General features: G+C 42.1%; 1 protein-coding gene across 7 annotated transcripts in view; it reads left to right on the top strand.

Moving 5' to 3' along the window:
• Positions 1-16,256, top strand: part of MST1R (macrophage stimulating 1 receptor) — a 239,425-nt gene that overhangs the window by 174,715 nt on the left and 48,454 nt on the right. For all 7 annotated transcript variants that reach the window (XM_030205877.1, XM_030205881.1, XM_030205878.1 and 4 more), the window contains exons 10-11: positions 1,036-1,129; positions 15,180-15,407. In XM_030205877.1, the coding sequence (XP_030061737.1) occupies positions 1,036-1,129; positions 15,180-15,407 (322 nt within the window). The remainder of the gene's footprint in view (positions 1-1,035; positions 1,130-15,179; positions 15,408-16,256) is intronic.

Consider the following 16,256-nt stretch of genomic DNA (forward strand, 5'->3'; position numbering starts at 1 on the left):
AAGAGAGCACTCATCTGCTGGAACAGACTAAGACTCACAGAAATTCCACCGAGCAGTTTTTTTTAAAAACCCTTATAGATCTTGGAGTGTGGTAGCATCTCCTTTTCTTATGGCCAAGCAGGAATTAGCTTATAAAGGCATCATAATGTTCGGGTCATAGTGATTATGGTTCTGCATCTAAGTTCTGGCTTCCTTGATAAGAATTGCAAGACTGTGATGTAGAGTTCAGCCTCTGCATTCATATTGCATTACCATCTTGACATGGATGGCCATCTGGTGGAATAGTAAGTTTGAATAGCCCATTCTCCACGATCGCTCGGAGGAGTGGAAACTATCTCCATCCCACTTAGAAACCTTGATGTTATTTTGGGTCATCTTCCCTATTGGGTAAAAAGTGTTGGTGCTAACAAAAACATCTCTGTCTGTTGGCAATTCTTGCTTTTCATCATTTTTGTTGACTCCATGAACCGATTGTCTTTGTAGCGTATGAGGATGCTTACTTGTAACAGGTGTTGTCAGAAGACAGTTGTTCAGTAGTCACATGATCACTTCCTCCTCTCCTTTGAAGTTATCCCCCCCCCCCCCTTCCCTTCAATCAAGGCATTTATGTGCAACTGAGGGGAGCTGTGAGACCGCAGACATGCATATACTATTGAACATGACAGGTGAAAGGCTTTTATCATATTCAGAACACTTTGGATGAATCCATCTGCTGTCCTCAAGTGTAGTCTTGTGAGCCATATATGTGTCTGCACATTACAATCTTCAGAGAGCAGATGTTGCAGGTAAGCAACTTTGTTTTAGATTCCTCCAGATCTTCCAGGTCATCATCATTTTATGAGTGTTTCCTTCTTGTCATGCAAAGATGCCCAAACCTGTGGAACCATTGTTCAATATCCTGGCTGGTATGGGGGCACATGTTTGCCTTCCTTTCCAGCATTCAGTACAACTTGTGCAGTGACTTTTTCTAATTTTCTGTACTATTGAAGACATTCCACCTTTTTGATTAACATTTACCCTCTGTTCTTATTTCAGTGGAACAAACATCACAATTCAGGGCACCAATCTGAATTCGGTGTATCAGGCGAAAGTCCAGTTTCAAGACAAGATTGGGCATACTATGACCAGAGTATGTATCCAGCCTGGCTAGTTTAGATATAGACAGCAGCACTGACCCATTCTATTCTATTTTTAATAGAAATTGTGTTCTTCACTGGGGGCTATTTCTTGGACTAGCAGTGCGCTAAACGTTCTAAAATTAAATAAATGTTTAATCCATGAGGGATGTTTTGATTCTCCATCAACAAGAAAAGATCAGCTACATAAGTGGGTGATGATATCTGATGGTGCTGACACAGAGTAAACTCTCTTAGAGCTAAAGGAACCTTCCGGGTGTGTCTGAGCATTCATTCCCACTAAGTTGCTACCTCTTGAGTTCCCTCAGTCTATTTTTATCCACACCTCCACTCAGATGCTGTTTTGTTGACTCCCTGCATCGTACTACTTTTAGTTCTAGAGGGAAGGGAAGGGAAATGGGACTTGATATACCGCCTTTCTGAGGTTTTTGCAACTACATTCAAAGTGGTTTACATATATTCACGTACTTATTTTGTACCAAGGGCAATGGAGGGTTAAGTCACTTGCCCAGAATCACAAGGAGCTGAAGTGGGAATTGAACTCAGTTCCCCAGGATCAAAGTCCACTGCACTAACCACTAGGCTACTCCTCCACTAGAGGAGTATTTTGCTAGTATTTGTTTTTTTCTTATTTCAGTCTCATCTGTTCCCTTGGTTCCCCCTCCTCTTAAATAAAACAACAACAACAAAAACCAAAAAAACACGAAAACCTGAATTTGATCATTCTGACTTCATTTTCCTCATGGCAAACATTGTCAGGTTTAAAAGAGTGTCTGTGGGTATAAAATACCAGTAACCTACAATCTGTTTTAGATGCCTTAGTGTGCAACAATGTCCTGTCCTCACCTGCTCTTACTCTGAATAATTGTCTCCCAGAGCTGCTATACTCTTCCTTGTTGGGTGTACTTGCAGAAAGATGTAAGTCAAAGCATAAGAAAGGAAGGAGTAGTTCTACTGGTTATAGACATGTGTCACTGGCTGTTGATGAAGATAGAGGTCACTTTGCCTCAAAAAGTGAATTCTCGTGAAAGAAGTAATGTTGTAGACAATGGCTTTGGGAGAAGCACAATGGTAAGAAAAGGAAGCTTGAGCCCACTGCATCAGAAATGTTGCCACAAGGCTCTTTGGTGCCAAAAATTGTATCTATGGTACCAGGGCCACTTTTGCAGAAAATTTCATCCTTGTTGCCAAAAGTGTTAGTGCAATAAGCCTTGCACTCAAAAGCCATCAAAAGGAGACAGGAGTTATGTGTCCACAAGCAAAGATGGGAAGGTGGTAGAAGTAGAGGACATGAATTGCAGGAGAGCTGACTCGGGAATAATGTCAGGAAGTACTTTTTCACATAGATACCTGGAATGCCGCCCCACAGGATGTGGTGGAGATGAAAATGGTAAAGGAATTTTAAAATACATGGGATAAACACAAAGGAATCCTGTATATAAGGCTTGGAACCAAACAAGCTTAGTGGTGATTAGATGGTAACACCAGTAATTGGGAAGCAAAGCCAGTGCTGGGCAGAATTCTGCGGTCTATGCCGATCATGGACAGATTTAGCTTCAGCAGCTAAAGAACGTGGCCAGTGCCGGGCAGACTTCTACAGTCTGTGCCCTAATTGTGGCTGAACAAATTTGGAAGGGATGGAGTGGGGCTTCAATAACAACTTCAGTAGTTGGAGAACAAGGCCAGTGCCCTGAAAATGGCAAGCACAAATCAAGATCAACTATACATACTGTATGTAGCATCACTTTAAACCTTATACAATGAGTTTATCTTATTGAGTACACTAGATGGACCATACAGATCTTTATCTGCCATCATCTACTTTGTTACTATTGAACTCATTTTCGAAAGAGAAGGACGCCCATCTTTCGACATAAATCGGAAGATGGGTGTCCTTCTCACAGGGTCGTCCAAATCGGTATAATCGAAAGCCGATTTTGGACGTCCCCAACTGCACTCTGTCGCAGGGACAGCCAAAGTTCAAGGGGGCGTATCAGAGGCGTAGTGAAGGTGGGACTTGGGCGTGCGTAACACTAGGACGTCCTCGACGCATAATCGAAAGAACAAGGACGTCCCTGACGAACACTTGGACGACTTTACCTGGTCTTGTTTTTCTTACGGCCAAGGCACAAAAAGGTGCCCGAACTGACCAGATGACCACCAGAGAGAATCGGAGATGATCGCCCCTTACTCCCACAGTGGTCACTAACCCCCTCCCACCCTCAAAAAACATCTTTAAAAATATTGATTGCCAGCCTCAGATGTCATACTCAGGTCCATCACAGCAGTATGCAGGTCCCTGGAGCAGTTTTAGTGGGTGCAGTGCACTTTAGGCAGGTGGACCCAGGCCTATCCCCCCCCCCCACCTGTTAAGTTTGTGGAGGAAACAGCAAGCCCTCCAAAACCCACCAGAAACCCACTGTGCCCACATTTAGGTGCCCCCCTTCACCCATCAGGGCTATGGTAATGATGTACAGTTGTGGGTAATGGGGGGGCTCAGCAAACAAGGTAAGGGGGAGCTATGTACTTGGGAGCAATTTAGGAAGTCCACTGCAGTGCCCCCTAGGGTGCTGGTTGGTGTCCTGGCATGTGAGGGGGACCAGTGTACTACAAATGCTGGCTACTCCGACGACCAAATGGCTTGCATTTGGTCATTTCTGAGATGGACGTCCTTGGTTTCCATTATCACAGAAAATCAGAAATGATCAAGTCTAGGGGATGACCAAATTTCAGTATTTGGGCGTCCCTGATTGTATTATCGAAACGAAAGATGGACGTCCATCGTGTGTTTCAAAAATACCGGTTTCCCCACCCCTGGATGGGGACATTTTGCGAGGACATCCTCATCAAAACTTGGACGTCCCTTTCAATTATGCCCCTCTATGTTTTAAGCTGGCTAGCTCATTCTCAGCACTCAGTATTCTGAGTTAACAGGCTATTCGTTAGTGCAAAAAGATAGGACAGCTATTTATATGGTACTATTTATGCCTGAACACTGGCTGGTTAGCTCTGAATATCAGGAGCTAACAAGAGTCTGCCCCCAAAACACCCTGAGAGCACCCCCAGCATAGCCAGCTTGCACTTCAGCTCTAACTGGTCATTTTCAGCAAAGATAACCAGTTAAGTGCCGCTGAAAATGACTGGATAGCCACCAATATGTGAGTTAACTGGTTGGCGGCCATTCCCGGCTGGTTAACTCACTTTGAATATCGACTGACAACTGGTATTTTATAGTAGCAGGTGCATCATAGTAAATATAAAGTTACAGACATAAATTCTGAAATTTGGAGACTGACTGTAATTATATGGAATATTTTATTCCAAACTCCAGATGATAAGAAGGGGAGTGATAGAATAACAAGATGTGTAAAGAAGTAGCAGTCTCACTTTAAATTCATAAAACTTCACCATTGGTCAAATCTAAATCCATTTTCTCTAATAGAAATGGAAGTATCATAAATAAGAGCAACATCACCTTTCAGGTGATGAGTTCACTGCCTACAAATGAAGAAAAACCCTAAGGGCAACTCTGAGCCAAATGATCAAATCTGCATTAATAACAAGAGTGAAGACACTAAAGAAATAAACTGCATTTACTTTAACTTTCAAAAGGGTAATTGTGATAAAATGAGGAATACGGTTTAAGAAAATTTAAAAGGAACAGCAGCAAAATTTAAGAGTTTAAATAAATCATAGACATTGTTTAAAAATATCACCTTGGAAGCCCAGACCATATATATTCCACATATTAAAAAAACTGGAAGAAAGCCAGACCAGAGTCAGCATGGTTAAAAGGTGAGGTGAAAGAAGCTATTCTGGCCGGAAAGAATATCTTTCAAAAAATGGAAAAGGATCCAAATGACGAAAATGGGAAGCAACATAAGCGCTGGCAAGTTAGATGCAAAGCATTGATAAGGGAAGCTAAAAAAGAATTTGAAAGTAAGCTTGTTGTAAAACTCATAATAAAAACTAAATTACATTTTTTTAAAAGTATATAAAAAAAACCACAGGAAGCCTGAGAGGGAGTCAATTGGACAATTAGTTCATCATGGAGTAAAGGGGGCATTCGGGAAGGACAAAGCCATTGCTGAGACACTAAGAGAGGAAGTTATCAAGTTGTGTTAGCGCAAATAACCCATTATGTCTCTCTTAATGCAATAGCTCTAAAGCAGGTTGTCATGCCCTAATGCAGAATTAGTTAAGTCACCACAGTGTATTTATTGAGATGCAAAGCATACACATGTAAAGCAGTTCATTACTGTGTAAAGCTATGCTGTGGTACAGCAAGTAAAATAACCCCAGCTTAAAGCCACAGTGCAAAGGGGCCCAGCATCAGCTTAAAACAGTTAATGATAAGGCCCCCCCCAAAGTAGAATGCCCTTTAGGTTGCAACCCCAAGTCCTCCCCCCCCAAGTGACTGCCAAACCATCTCCTCCAACCCGACTAACCAGCCCCCATCATGAACCACTCCCCTCAGGCCTGAAAACCTCCATCCTTCCAGGCCTACAGTAGGTGTATAATTGGTGAGTAGTGTTGTGGCAGGAGTGGTGCACAATCACTCCTGCCTTCACCAGTGCCCAATTCCAAAATGACATTGGTGAACCCTAGTGGTGGTCTCATATCCAAACTTAATATTTTTTCCACTAAAAACTGTCTGGCCAATACTCAGCTGGCAGTGGTCAGTTTTTTTTAATGTCTGCCGCTGGCTGTATTCCCAGATATTCAATGCCGGGCCATGGCCTCACCTGCCCACTTTAATTGTTTTGAATATTGCCCAGTGAATTTTTCTACTGTCCTTTGATGGTCTCCTAAATTCTTTTACAAATTTTGCTTTTCCCTTTTATCTGTTTTGGCCATTTATTTCTTTTGTGCCTCTGTATCCTCATAGCTAGTTTTCAATTCTTCTGTTACGCCATGTCTCCACCTTCCAGTCCTCAGTCTTTTTTTTTTCACCTCTTACTGTCTACTAACTTTTCATCTTCCACTCAATCTTCCCCAGTAAATCTATGTCTCTCATTCCTACTCAAGACTTCTGTTACTCCTCTGTCTTTCTAAACCTAATATTGTAATCCATCTGGGGACAAATGACCTTGCAAACAGTAGCACACTTGAAGTACAGAGAGCTTTCTAGAACCAGAAGAAGGTTAAAGTCTGTTTTGGACTGTAGCTTTTTCCAAAGTACTATCTACCTGAAGAAAGGGAGATGAAAGATTACATAATATGGAGAAGCTCAATAAATGGATTAAAGCCTTGTGGCAACAAGAAGGTTATAGATATACCAGTGTACCTGAATGTAATTCACCTTGAGCTACTACTGAAAAAGGTGTGAGCAAAATCCAAATAAATAAATATAGAAGGATGAGGCAATATATTTAAAAACAAAAGGCTATACTGTGATGATGGGCTGCATCTTTCTGTGACAGGAAAAAGGATCCTTTGGGAGTAATTCAGAAAGGATGGGATCGCTATCCAAAAGGGTTTAATTGGGCAGGAGGGGCTCCTACCTGGTTAAACCCTGCTGAGCTGACCATTCCTTGCTATTCAGCAGCTCTTAACTGGATAGTGCCCCTGATATTTCCTTTAACCACCAAAGCACTAACTAGTTAGGGGGGTGTTTTACTAAAGCTTAGCTCGAGTTATCTTCAGCAGGGCTAATTTTATTCCTATGGGCCCTGCTTCAGATAACTCGAGCTAAGCTTTAGTAAAAGACTCCCTAGGTTAGGGGCGGTCCGGCGACGGAGCATGGGAAGAACCAGCACTTAACTGGTTAGTGGTGATATTCAATCAGCCAATTGGTTAAGTGAGCAGGTAAAGTTAGGACAGCTGGAAGGCTGTCTTAATGTTATTCACCAAGCTAACCATGCACCAGTCTTAATATTGGGCAGTACACAGTTAGCTTCTGGGTTGTTGTACTAACCCAGATATTCAGTGCCAGAGACCAGACATGCATCAGCCAATCAGAAGAGAGGATCCACCCAAGTCATGCCCATGCTCTACCCAAGCCATACCCACTCTCCGCCCAAACTATGTCTCCACCCAAACCCAGCCTCTCCCACCCCTGCCCCTTTTGATGACATTGCTAGAAGTGATGTCATAGCCCCACTCAAAACTCTACCCTTCTGTTGATGTTACATGAAGTGATGTCATAACTTCCCAGGCCACACCCCATTTTCAAGTTTGGGTCATATAAATCAAAAATGGTGATGCCCATATGTTTTTTTTTTTTTTGTTACATTTGTACCCCGCACTTTCCCACTCATGGCAGGCTCAATGTGGCTTACATGGGGCAATGGAGGGTTAAGTGACTTGCCCACAGTCACAAGGAGCTGCCTGTGCCTGAAGTGGGAATTGAACTCAGTTCCTCAGTTCCCCAGGACCAGAGTCCACCACCCTAACCACTAGGCCACTCCTCCACTCACTTTCTAGTTTATATACTTACTGCCATCTTGGGGTAGTCACGTGACAAGAAGTGACATGCATCACCAGGCGCTGCCCCCTAAAGTCTTGGAGGAATAGACACAGTTTGCACAGACCCTACAGGTAGTGTTCCTTTTATTTTTCCCTGCCCTTAAACTGTTTTTTTTTCCAGTGATGGGCATGGCATTACTGCTTTATGATTCTGCCAGATCTGCAAGCCTCCCACCTCCATTTTTAAACAGATCTTCTGTTTTTTAAATTGTGTTGTTGAACAGATGTTTTTGTTTTATAAATGCTGACAGATCAATACAGCTCTCTTTAATGCATGGTGTGAATAAACTGCAAGTGCTGATTTTTTTCTGTGTGTGATTGCTTGTCTGTCTCATTATCTTGCTTTTTACAGCCCCTAGAATATCTCCTTGTGCAAAGTCTGAATTTATTTTCTCTCTCTGGCTCTCTGATGCCGTGTTGTTACAGCACACATATCCAGAACAACCAATTTCTCAGTGTCTTTAGCCTTCCTCTTGTGCACAGACACAGATGCATTGTGTTAAGTTTGTTCCTACAGAGCCCATCAGATTCCCCTCCCCTACATCTTCCTGATGAAAAAAAGCTGGCAGCAAAAGCAAAGTCCTCATTTACAAGCAGACTTTTGAATTTGATGTAGTTTTCAATATGTTTGTATCTGTTTCAAATTTGGAATATGTTGCACAGCAGCAAAAATCAGTCCCTGTTGCTAGTTCAAAGACACATCACCCCTCTCCCCCTCCTCTTTCTGGCTACTTCATGAAAAAAATCCCTCATTTCTTTCATGGCTATAGACATCACTTCCTATGAAATCACAGATCCAAGATAGCGGCGAGTAGGAAAACCAGGAAGTGACCCTATGGGTTCTACTACCAGTGATGCTCTTCACTGTTGTGGCAATTGTGCCATGTATTTTTTTCGAGTCTTGGTGTTTATTCAGGCTCACTGTTCCCAATAGTGATATTCATCAGATTGGCTTACCACCCTGCTCTACTGGAAAGGTTGAAAGACTCCTGATGGCAGGCATTGTTGCCGAAACACGGCCATGTCGAGTCCTCACAACCAGGGGAAACTGGAACTTTCCAATAAAAACTTGTTTGATTCTGTAACAACTGAATCCTTAATTTCTTGTGCCTCACTGCTTGGTTTCTTGCCACCATCTTGCAGCATAGCCTTGACATTTTCAAAACTGGCACTGTCTTTGTAGAGTCAGCTCTGTACACACAATAAAACAAAATATCCTCTTTTTTTGCATCTAGTGTTGGAGCAGGCAGCTATGGATGCTGAAGAGCTCGATGCACGCCTGGTCCACCCCTTCTCATAGCAGGACCCTCTGACAGCGGTAAAAGTTTCTTCATTAAAAAGCTGTTAGAACACGCCAATCGTATGTTCACAGTGAAGCCCAATCAAATTTTGTGGTGTTATACCTGCTGGCACTTTATATATAAAGAATTGTCAAACCAATAGTTATGTTTCATGGATTCACTACCATAATGTTTAGTGATGACCAGTTGATAGCAGTTCATAAAGTAAATCTGGTCATTATAGATGATTTTATGAGTCTGCTTGTAAAAATGATAAACTTGAAAAAGCTTTTACAAAATACACACATCACAGAAATTTGAACATTATCTATATTGTTTAGAGCATTGTTTTGCCAAGGTAGAACAAGCCACACTATTACCTTAAATACCAAATATATGGTGCTTTTTAAGAATCCTAGAGGTAAGCAGCAAATAACAATTCTTGCCAGTCAGACGTACCCAAGCAAGGTACACTTTTTTTCTCAAGACCTTCGAGGATGCTACCAGAAAGCCATATGGCTATCGTGTGGTGGATTTGAACACATCTGATGCCTGAGGCTTTGACAGTGATGTATTGAAAGAAAACAGAGAGTGCCTCTAAAAAGACGTTATAAACTGCCACTTTTTCCACACACACAAATGAGGCTATCCCAGGCAACATGTCTAATCACCTGAACAGGAACCTGGAGTTTTTAAAACTTTTAGTTCAGGCCTTGCCCGGGCAAGGAAAGCCTATCCTTGGAGTCACTTTAGAAGACTTAGTAGCAGCTATAGCAGAGATTGCCCTAAACACTCTGAAAGGTAACATACTGTTATCAAAGTCTTGAAAAGACAAAGACAAAACTGATTTACCTGCAAACAGTCGCTGTAGCTCTTGCATTCCTACTTCCCTTTAAAGATGGCGCCTGACTTCTAAATGCCATACTTTTAATCTATCATCTGACATGCCTAAACCAATGAAATGGTGGAATTCAGAACAAAGAACACCAATCAAATTCCAGATTGAGTCCTCACGGGTAAACAGTGTCCAATTTGCTCTTTGTAGTTCAGAAGCCATTCCACATTACCTCCCTCCAAAGTCAATTCTATTTTATCTGTTACCCTCCATTTTAAATCTGTTACTAAATGTTTCTTCTCTAACCAGTGCATTACTAACTTCTCCCATTTTCAGAGTTTTTGCCTATCAGCCAGTTTTTGCACATTTGGTGCATTTGCTCTACTTTAGTACAGTTTGATCAACAAGCAAAATCATTATTTGCTAGGTTTTTAAAAAGGGGCTATCTTGGTTCTGTGCTTAAGTAGGCATACTACAGAGCCAGGTTTTCCCAAAGGGAAGCACTTTTACTGTACAAAGAGGATAATTTTGATGAAAAAATAGTGTCAGTTTTTCCTTTCACTTTACACGTATCCTCAATAGTATCTTTGTTATTTAAACATTGGAATGTGTTAACTGTTCACCAATGCTTTCAGCAACAATTTTGCATAGCTTAGCACCACAGGTGGTAGGTAGAGGATGTTGTAACTGCATGTTGTGGTAGATGATAGTTTCAGAGTCCATAATACTGCTAGGAAACAATAAACTATTGGGGAATGTCTATAGCATAGTAACATAGTAGATGACAGCAGAAAAAGACCTGCACGGTCCATCCAGTCTGCCCAACAAGATAAACTCATATGTGCTACTTTTTGTGTATACCTGACCTTGATTTGTTTCTGCCATTTTCAGGGCACAGACCGTAGAAGTCTGCCCAGCACTAGCCCTGCTTCCCAACCACCAGCCCTGCCTCCCCCCACTAGCTCTGCCACTCAATCTCGGCTAAGCTTCTGAGGATCCATTCCTTCTGAACAGGATTCCTTTATGTTTATCCCACGCATGTTTGAATTCCGTTACCGTTTTCATCTCCACCACCTCCCGCAGGAGGGCATTCCAAGTATCTACCACTCTCTCCATGAAAAAATACTTCTTGACATTTTTCTTGAGTCTGCCCCTCTTCAATCTCATTTCATGTCCTCTAGTTCTACCGCCTTCCCATTTCCGGAAAAGGTTCGTTTGCGGATTAATACCTTTCAAATATTTGAACATCTGTATCATATCACTCCTGTTTCTCCTTTCCTCCAGGGTATACATGTTCAGGTCAGCAAGTCTCTCCTCATACGTCTTGTTACGCAAATCCCATACCATTCTCATAGCTTTTCTTTTCAGCGCTTCCATTCTTTTTACATCCGTAGCAAGATACGGCCTCCAAAACTGAACACAATACTCCAGGTGGGGCCTCACCAACGACTTATACAAGGGCATTAAAACCTCTTTTCTTCTGCTGGTCACACCTCTCTCTATACAGGTTAGCAACCTTCTAGCTAGTAAATTTAAAACAAATTGGAGAAAATATTTCTTCATTCAAGTGTAATTAAACTCTGGAATTCATTGCCTGGTAAAAGCAGTTAGCTTAGCGGGCTTTAAAAAAAGTTTGGATATCTTGTAAAAGAAAAGTCCACAAGGTACTATTAAGATGGACTTGGGAAAATCTACTGCTTATTTCTAGGATAAGCAGCATAAAATGTATTGCACTGTTTTGGGATCTTGCCAGGTACTTTACCTGGATTGGCCACTATTGGAAACAGGATACTGGGCTTGATGGACCTTTGGTCTGTCCCAGTATGGCAACATTTAGTTTAATTTTGTAAGGTTAGATGAGAGCCCTGTTGGGATTGAGAGAAGAGACCATATTTGTTTGTTGATTTGATTAATTATGCAAACGACGCCGCACAGCACTGTCTACGGTTACCGTTTGACAGAGTAGAGCAGTATCCTAACCTCCAAGACCCTGATGCAGCAAAACCAAAACACTGGCCACCGTGGGCTTGGGGTGAGATGATGTAAACTGCCACAGCAGCAGACCGTGTGCTTGTTGCACACAAATTCGTTCAGCAGACACAAGCACATGATAAGCCTGGTGTCACTAATCATCTAAGATAAGTGCTGATTTTGTATTCAAGCACATTCTGCCAACTGTTTAGCCTGAAGTGTATAGCTCAGCCAACTCTGGAGTTTATTTGATGCTGCACAATTAATGCATGTTTTGCCACATTATTAAGGTGGTTTACACTCCATTTATTGAAGGTTGTTTACGTGCCGATGATGAAGAGAGGATCTGTGTGATCCGATTCAGCTCTGTAGATACATTATATCAGTGAGCTCTTTGAGGCCGTTTTTCCTTCTGATAATCAGTACGTTCAGGCAACTTTTGGTTTATTTATATTACCTGGGGACGTTCCAGATTTCATTATCATTTTCTAGTGATTATTTATTTATACATACCGTTATTGTTTTTGATTATGTTATTTAAAATGTTTTATTGTTTTTGATTTAGTATATTGGTTACAGTATATTTATGGATGTTGTACATGTCTCAGTTTCCTCCAGAGTACGAAGGAGTTTATAGAAATGTGGATTCTATTAAATTAAGGAAATGAGCTCTGTACCTGCTACAAAACTACAAATACTGTATGAAAAGTTCACATTCACATCACCACACTCCTTTTTATATCCTTTGATCCTAATAGATTAGGAACTGCAGTATCTAAAATAGTTTTATCAAACTGACTATTGGACTTCTTATCCTACCGATGCAGCTTAGCAGGATTGCAAATAAATGATACAATAATAGCACGTAATGTGAGAGAGCTGAGGCAATATTGGTTGCTTGTATCCATTGAAGAAATATGTAGCGCTAAAACATGATTTTCTGTTCCACTTTATTATCTCACTACTGTTAGGGTACCATCTCTTGCAAAGACAGAGCATTAGAGGCTGCCCTATTTATATGTCAGTGTAGATCCTGAAAGGCAGCCCAAAACAGGGGGAGTTTTGTACCTAACCAAAAAGGCTTTTCCCCCTGTTTTGGGCTGCCTTTCAGGACCTACACTGACATATAAATAGGGCACCCTCAATTTGGAATTCCTTACTTATGTGGCTGATTTATCCAGCTTGTTGATGGAGAAAGAATAGTTGCTTATGTGTATCAGATGTTTTCCACAGACAGCAGGGTAAGTCAAACACACATACCCAACCACCTCCCTCAGGAACTGACTCCTATCTCTGCACAAGACAGAGTGTGACCTGTGAAGTAGCTTCTACATGGGAAGTGCTACACATGCTCGGAAGAGCCGAGATTTCCCCAGTGTGAGTCTGTATCGGTGGTACTGGATGACATCACCCACATGTGTCTGATTTATCCTGATATCAATGGAGAACCCCTGTTACAAGTAAACAACTGTGCTTTAGTTACACTGAGGACAGTTCACAGCCAGGACAGTGTATCTAGCTAAATAGCTTTGAAAATTGTTCTCCCAGTGTTTTATATGCAATTATGGTAAATGCACCATTCAAAAAATGAAAGAAAGCGAGCACTAGACTGGGGATGGATTCGGTACCAATAGCAGCAGAAAAAAGCCAGTGTAAGAACAGTGGTTGGAGAAGCAGGTTGTGATCCAGAAAACCCAAGTTTAGATCCTGCTTCTCCCACTGACACTTTCTGTGAGCTTGGGGAAGTCACTTCACTGAAACTAGATTAGGAGACCATTTGGACAGGGAAATAACCTTTGTACCCGAAAATGTAACTCATCTTGAGCTTGAATTTCGAAAAAGTAAGCAGTACATCTAAAATCCAGGTATTCATATGAAAATCGAGATGGGAGAGTCGGCTGTACATAACTAGTCTCTGAGGAAATTCATAAGTAGAGAGGTTGTGCGTGATGATATCCAGATGAGGTAGAAGGAAAGAGCCAATGTATAATGGTGGTTGAGGCAAGCTACGCAGGATGAAGAAAGGGGGCCCTTGCAGAAAGCCTCACAGTAGAACTGGCTCAGCGAGAAAGCGCGACTGCTAAATTAGTGCTCCAAATATACCGCAGCATGCAGTAATCCACAGCTCATTCTTAAAAGTCCCTGGAAGGGTGACGTAAAAAAAAAAAAAAAAAAACAGAAGCCACAGGCAAAAAAGCATGCCAGTGGCATTTTCATGGGCCTCAAAAGTTGATGCCCCAACAAAAAGCGCCCCTTTATGACCAACCCTCCCCAGACTAAACCTTGCCCCTGAAAAAAATCTTTGGTGTCTAGTGGCATTCTCTACCCTTCCTCATCTCACCCCCCCCCCCAAAAAAAAAATAAACATCCCTGGTGTCTAGTGGTGCCCCTCCCTCCCAACCCTGACCTAACTGAAAATAAAGTCCCTCATGTCTATTGAGACCCCCAACAAGGCTCTCCCCCCCCCCCCCCCAAGGCCATATACCGTAAATGAGTTGGAAGCAATGCCCACTTGTTCCTGCTTCTATACCATCTTGTAAAAAATGGTGGCACTTGGCCCTGCATGATGCATCCTAGAATTTTGAAGATGACGGCACTGGAGGCGGGAGTGAATGGGCATCACTCCTGCCTCATTTGAGGTACAGGACCTAGGAATGTGTGGGTGAGGCCCCACTAGATACCAAGGACTTTTTTTTAAATCAGGTCGGGGGGGGGGGGTTGGGAGTGAGGAAGGGGTGGCACTAGATACGTGGGATGTTTTTGTTGGGGGGGGCTAGGGCAGGGGGTTGCAACTAGACTCCAGTTTTGTTTGGGGGTCAGAGTCAGTCATATCGGGGTGGTGAGAAGAGCCATTAGAAACTAGATGTTTTTTCAGAGGTCAGATTGTGGAGGGGGGTCCACTAGACTACTAAGGACCATTGCAGAAAGCTATCTGGGGCAGGTGGTTGGGTTGGGATGAGATGCCATTAGACACGCACTCCTCTCAACTGACCCTTCTACACTGCCCTGGACCTGGTGAAATCTTTCCTGCTTTGTGCACTCATCTCAAACTTGTTTTCCATGCATGGCTGTGGAATTGGTAATGACCACGTTACCGTACATTTCAATGTGATGGGTGTTCATGTTTTCCACATAAATTAGCACCCATGCCAAAGCCCTTTCTGCAAACCCTTTTTGCATTGCTCAGCCAGTAAAACCCACAGTAAAACAACGTTATATCTGCGATAACCACGCAGTTAGCTTTCTGCATCGGCCCCAAAAAGCACAATGGCTCTCTAATGATAATGAATAGCTACAATTTGTAGAGAATCTTTGGATGGTTCTTTCTTGATAAGAGTAGGATGGCAGAAAAGAGACTGTGCATGACATGATGACAACTAGATGTATAGGAGTGAGAGAAAAGACATTGCTGGTTTGATAAATGAATAGGGAAAAGAGAAGACGTTATTTTATTTTTAAAACTCTAGTTCTCTCTGCCTGTTCTATCAGGTATGCAATGAGCAATTCTCAGCTGAGAAGATGGTGTGCCAGAGTCCAGCCTACAGCATGAAGTACTTCAATGAAAAAATTTTTGGGAACTTGAGCATATTGATGGATGGAACCCCAGGCTTGAGATCTTTCAAATTTCCTTATTTCAGCACTTATGAGATTTTTCCATTCGAGGCAGAGGGTAATGTGCTGCACCTGAAGGACACAGAGGATGAGATCGAAGCACATGTAAGCCATCAGAAATGTTATTGATAGCTGGAGCAAGGCAGAAATGGCTACATTTTCAGCAGAATGTATTATTTTTAGCCTCTTTGATTTGTCAGTATTGAGATGCCTTAAAGCTCAATCTTCCTTTCATCGATACTACATAAGGAGGATAATTTTCAAAATCATTGCCACTGGGGGAACAGTGCTTTACCCATGGAAATGAGTCGGTATGTTGATTGTGGGGGCTCAGAGATGTGTCGGAGGGTGGAAGGATCGAGTTGTGTTGGGGGGTGTGGGGGCTTGGTCAGGGGGATCCGAGTTATGTCGGGGGGAGGGGGGGATGGGAATGGGTAGTGCCACTGCATAAAATAAGAAGATGCCCCATTGAGGAGATGTTAAAGACAAGGATTGTTTCAAATAGATGTAAGAACAGAAGCCATAGAGTAGTAAGGTGAAACATCTGTGGGCAGCGCTTTTCAGGACTAGAGCACTGCCTTATAATCAGGACACTCAAATGACATTTCTTTTTAAATTAAGGGGCCCTCTTACTAAAGCATAGCGTGCTCCAAGTGGGCATACAATGGGCTTCTTAGCATTTAGAGTGCACTAAGCTTTAGTAAAAGGGCCCTTAAGGAATGTAAATTGTTTGAAATTAAAATGATCACATACTTCAAAATAACAAAGATCTGGCCTTTCTAATACATAATAAGCCATAAAATTACCCCCCTTTCCCCATCAGACTACTATGGGAATGTTTTTCATGATTCACCTGTATTTTCTGACATCTTTGGCTCATTCTGTTCTAACCTGCAGTTGGGGTGTTAGATCCTGAAAGTTAGTCAGAAAATGTATTAAGGGCTGGAAAGTGGC

The sequence above is a fragment of the Microcaecilia unicolor genome, chromosome 6 (assembly GCF_901765095.1).
Source record: "Microcaecilia unicolor chromosome 6, aMicUni1.1, whole genome shotgun sequence".
Lineage (NCBI taxonomy): Eukaryota > Metazoa > Chordata > Amphibia > Gymnophiona > Siphonopidae > Microcaecilia > Microcaecilia unicolor.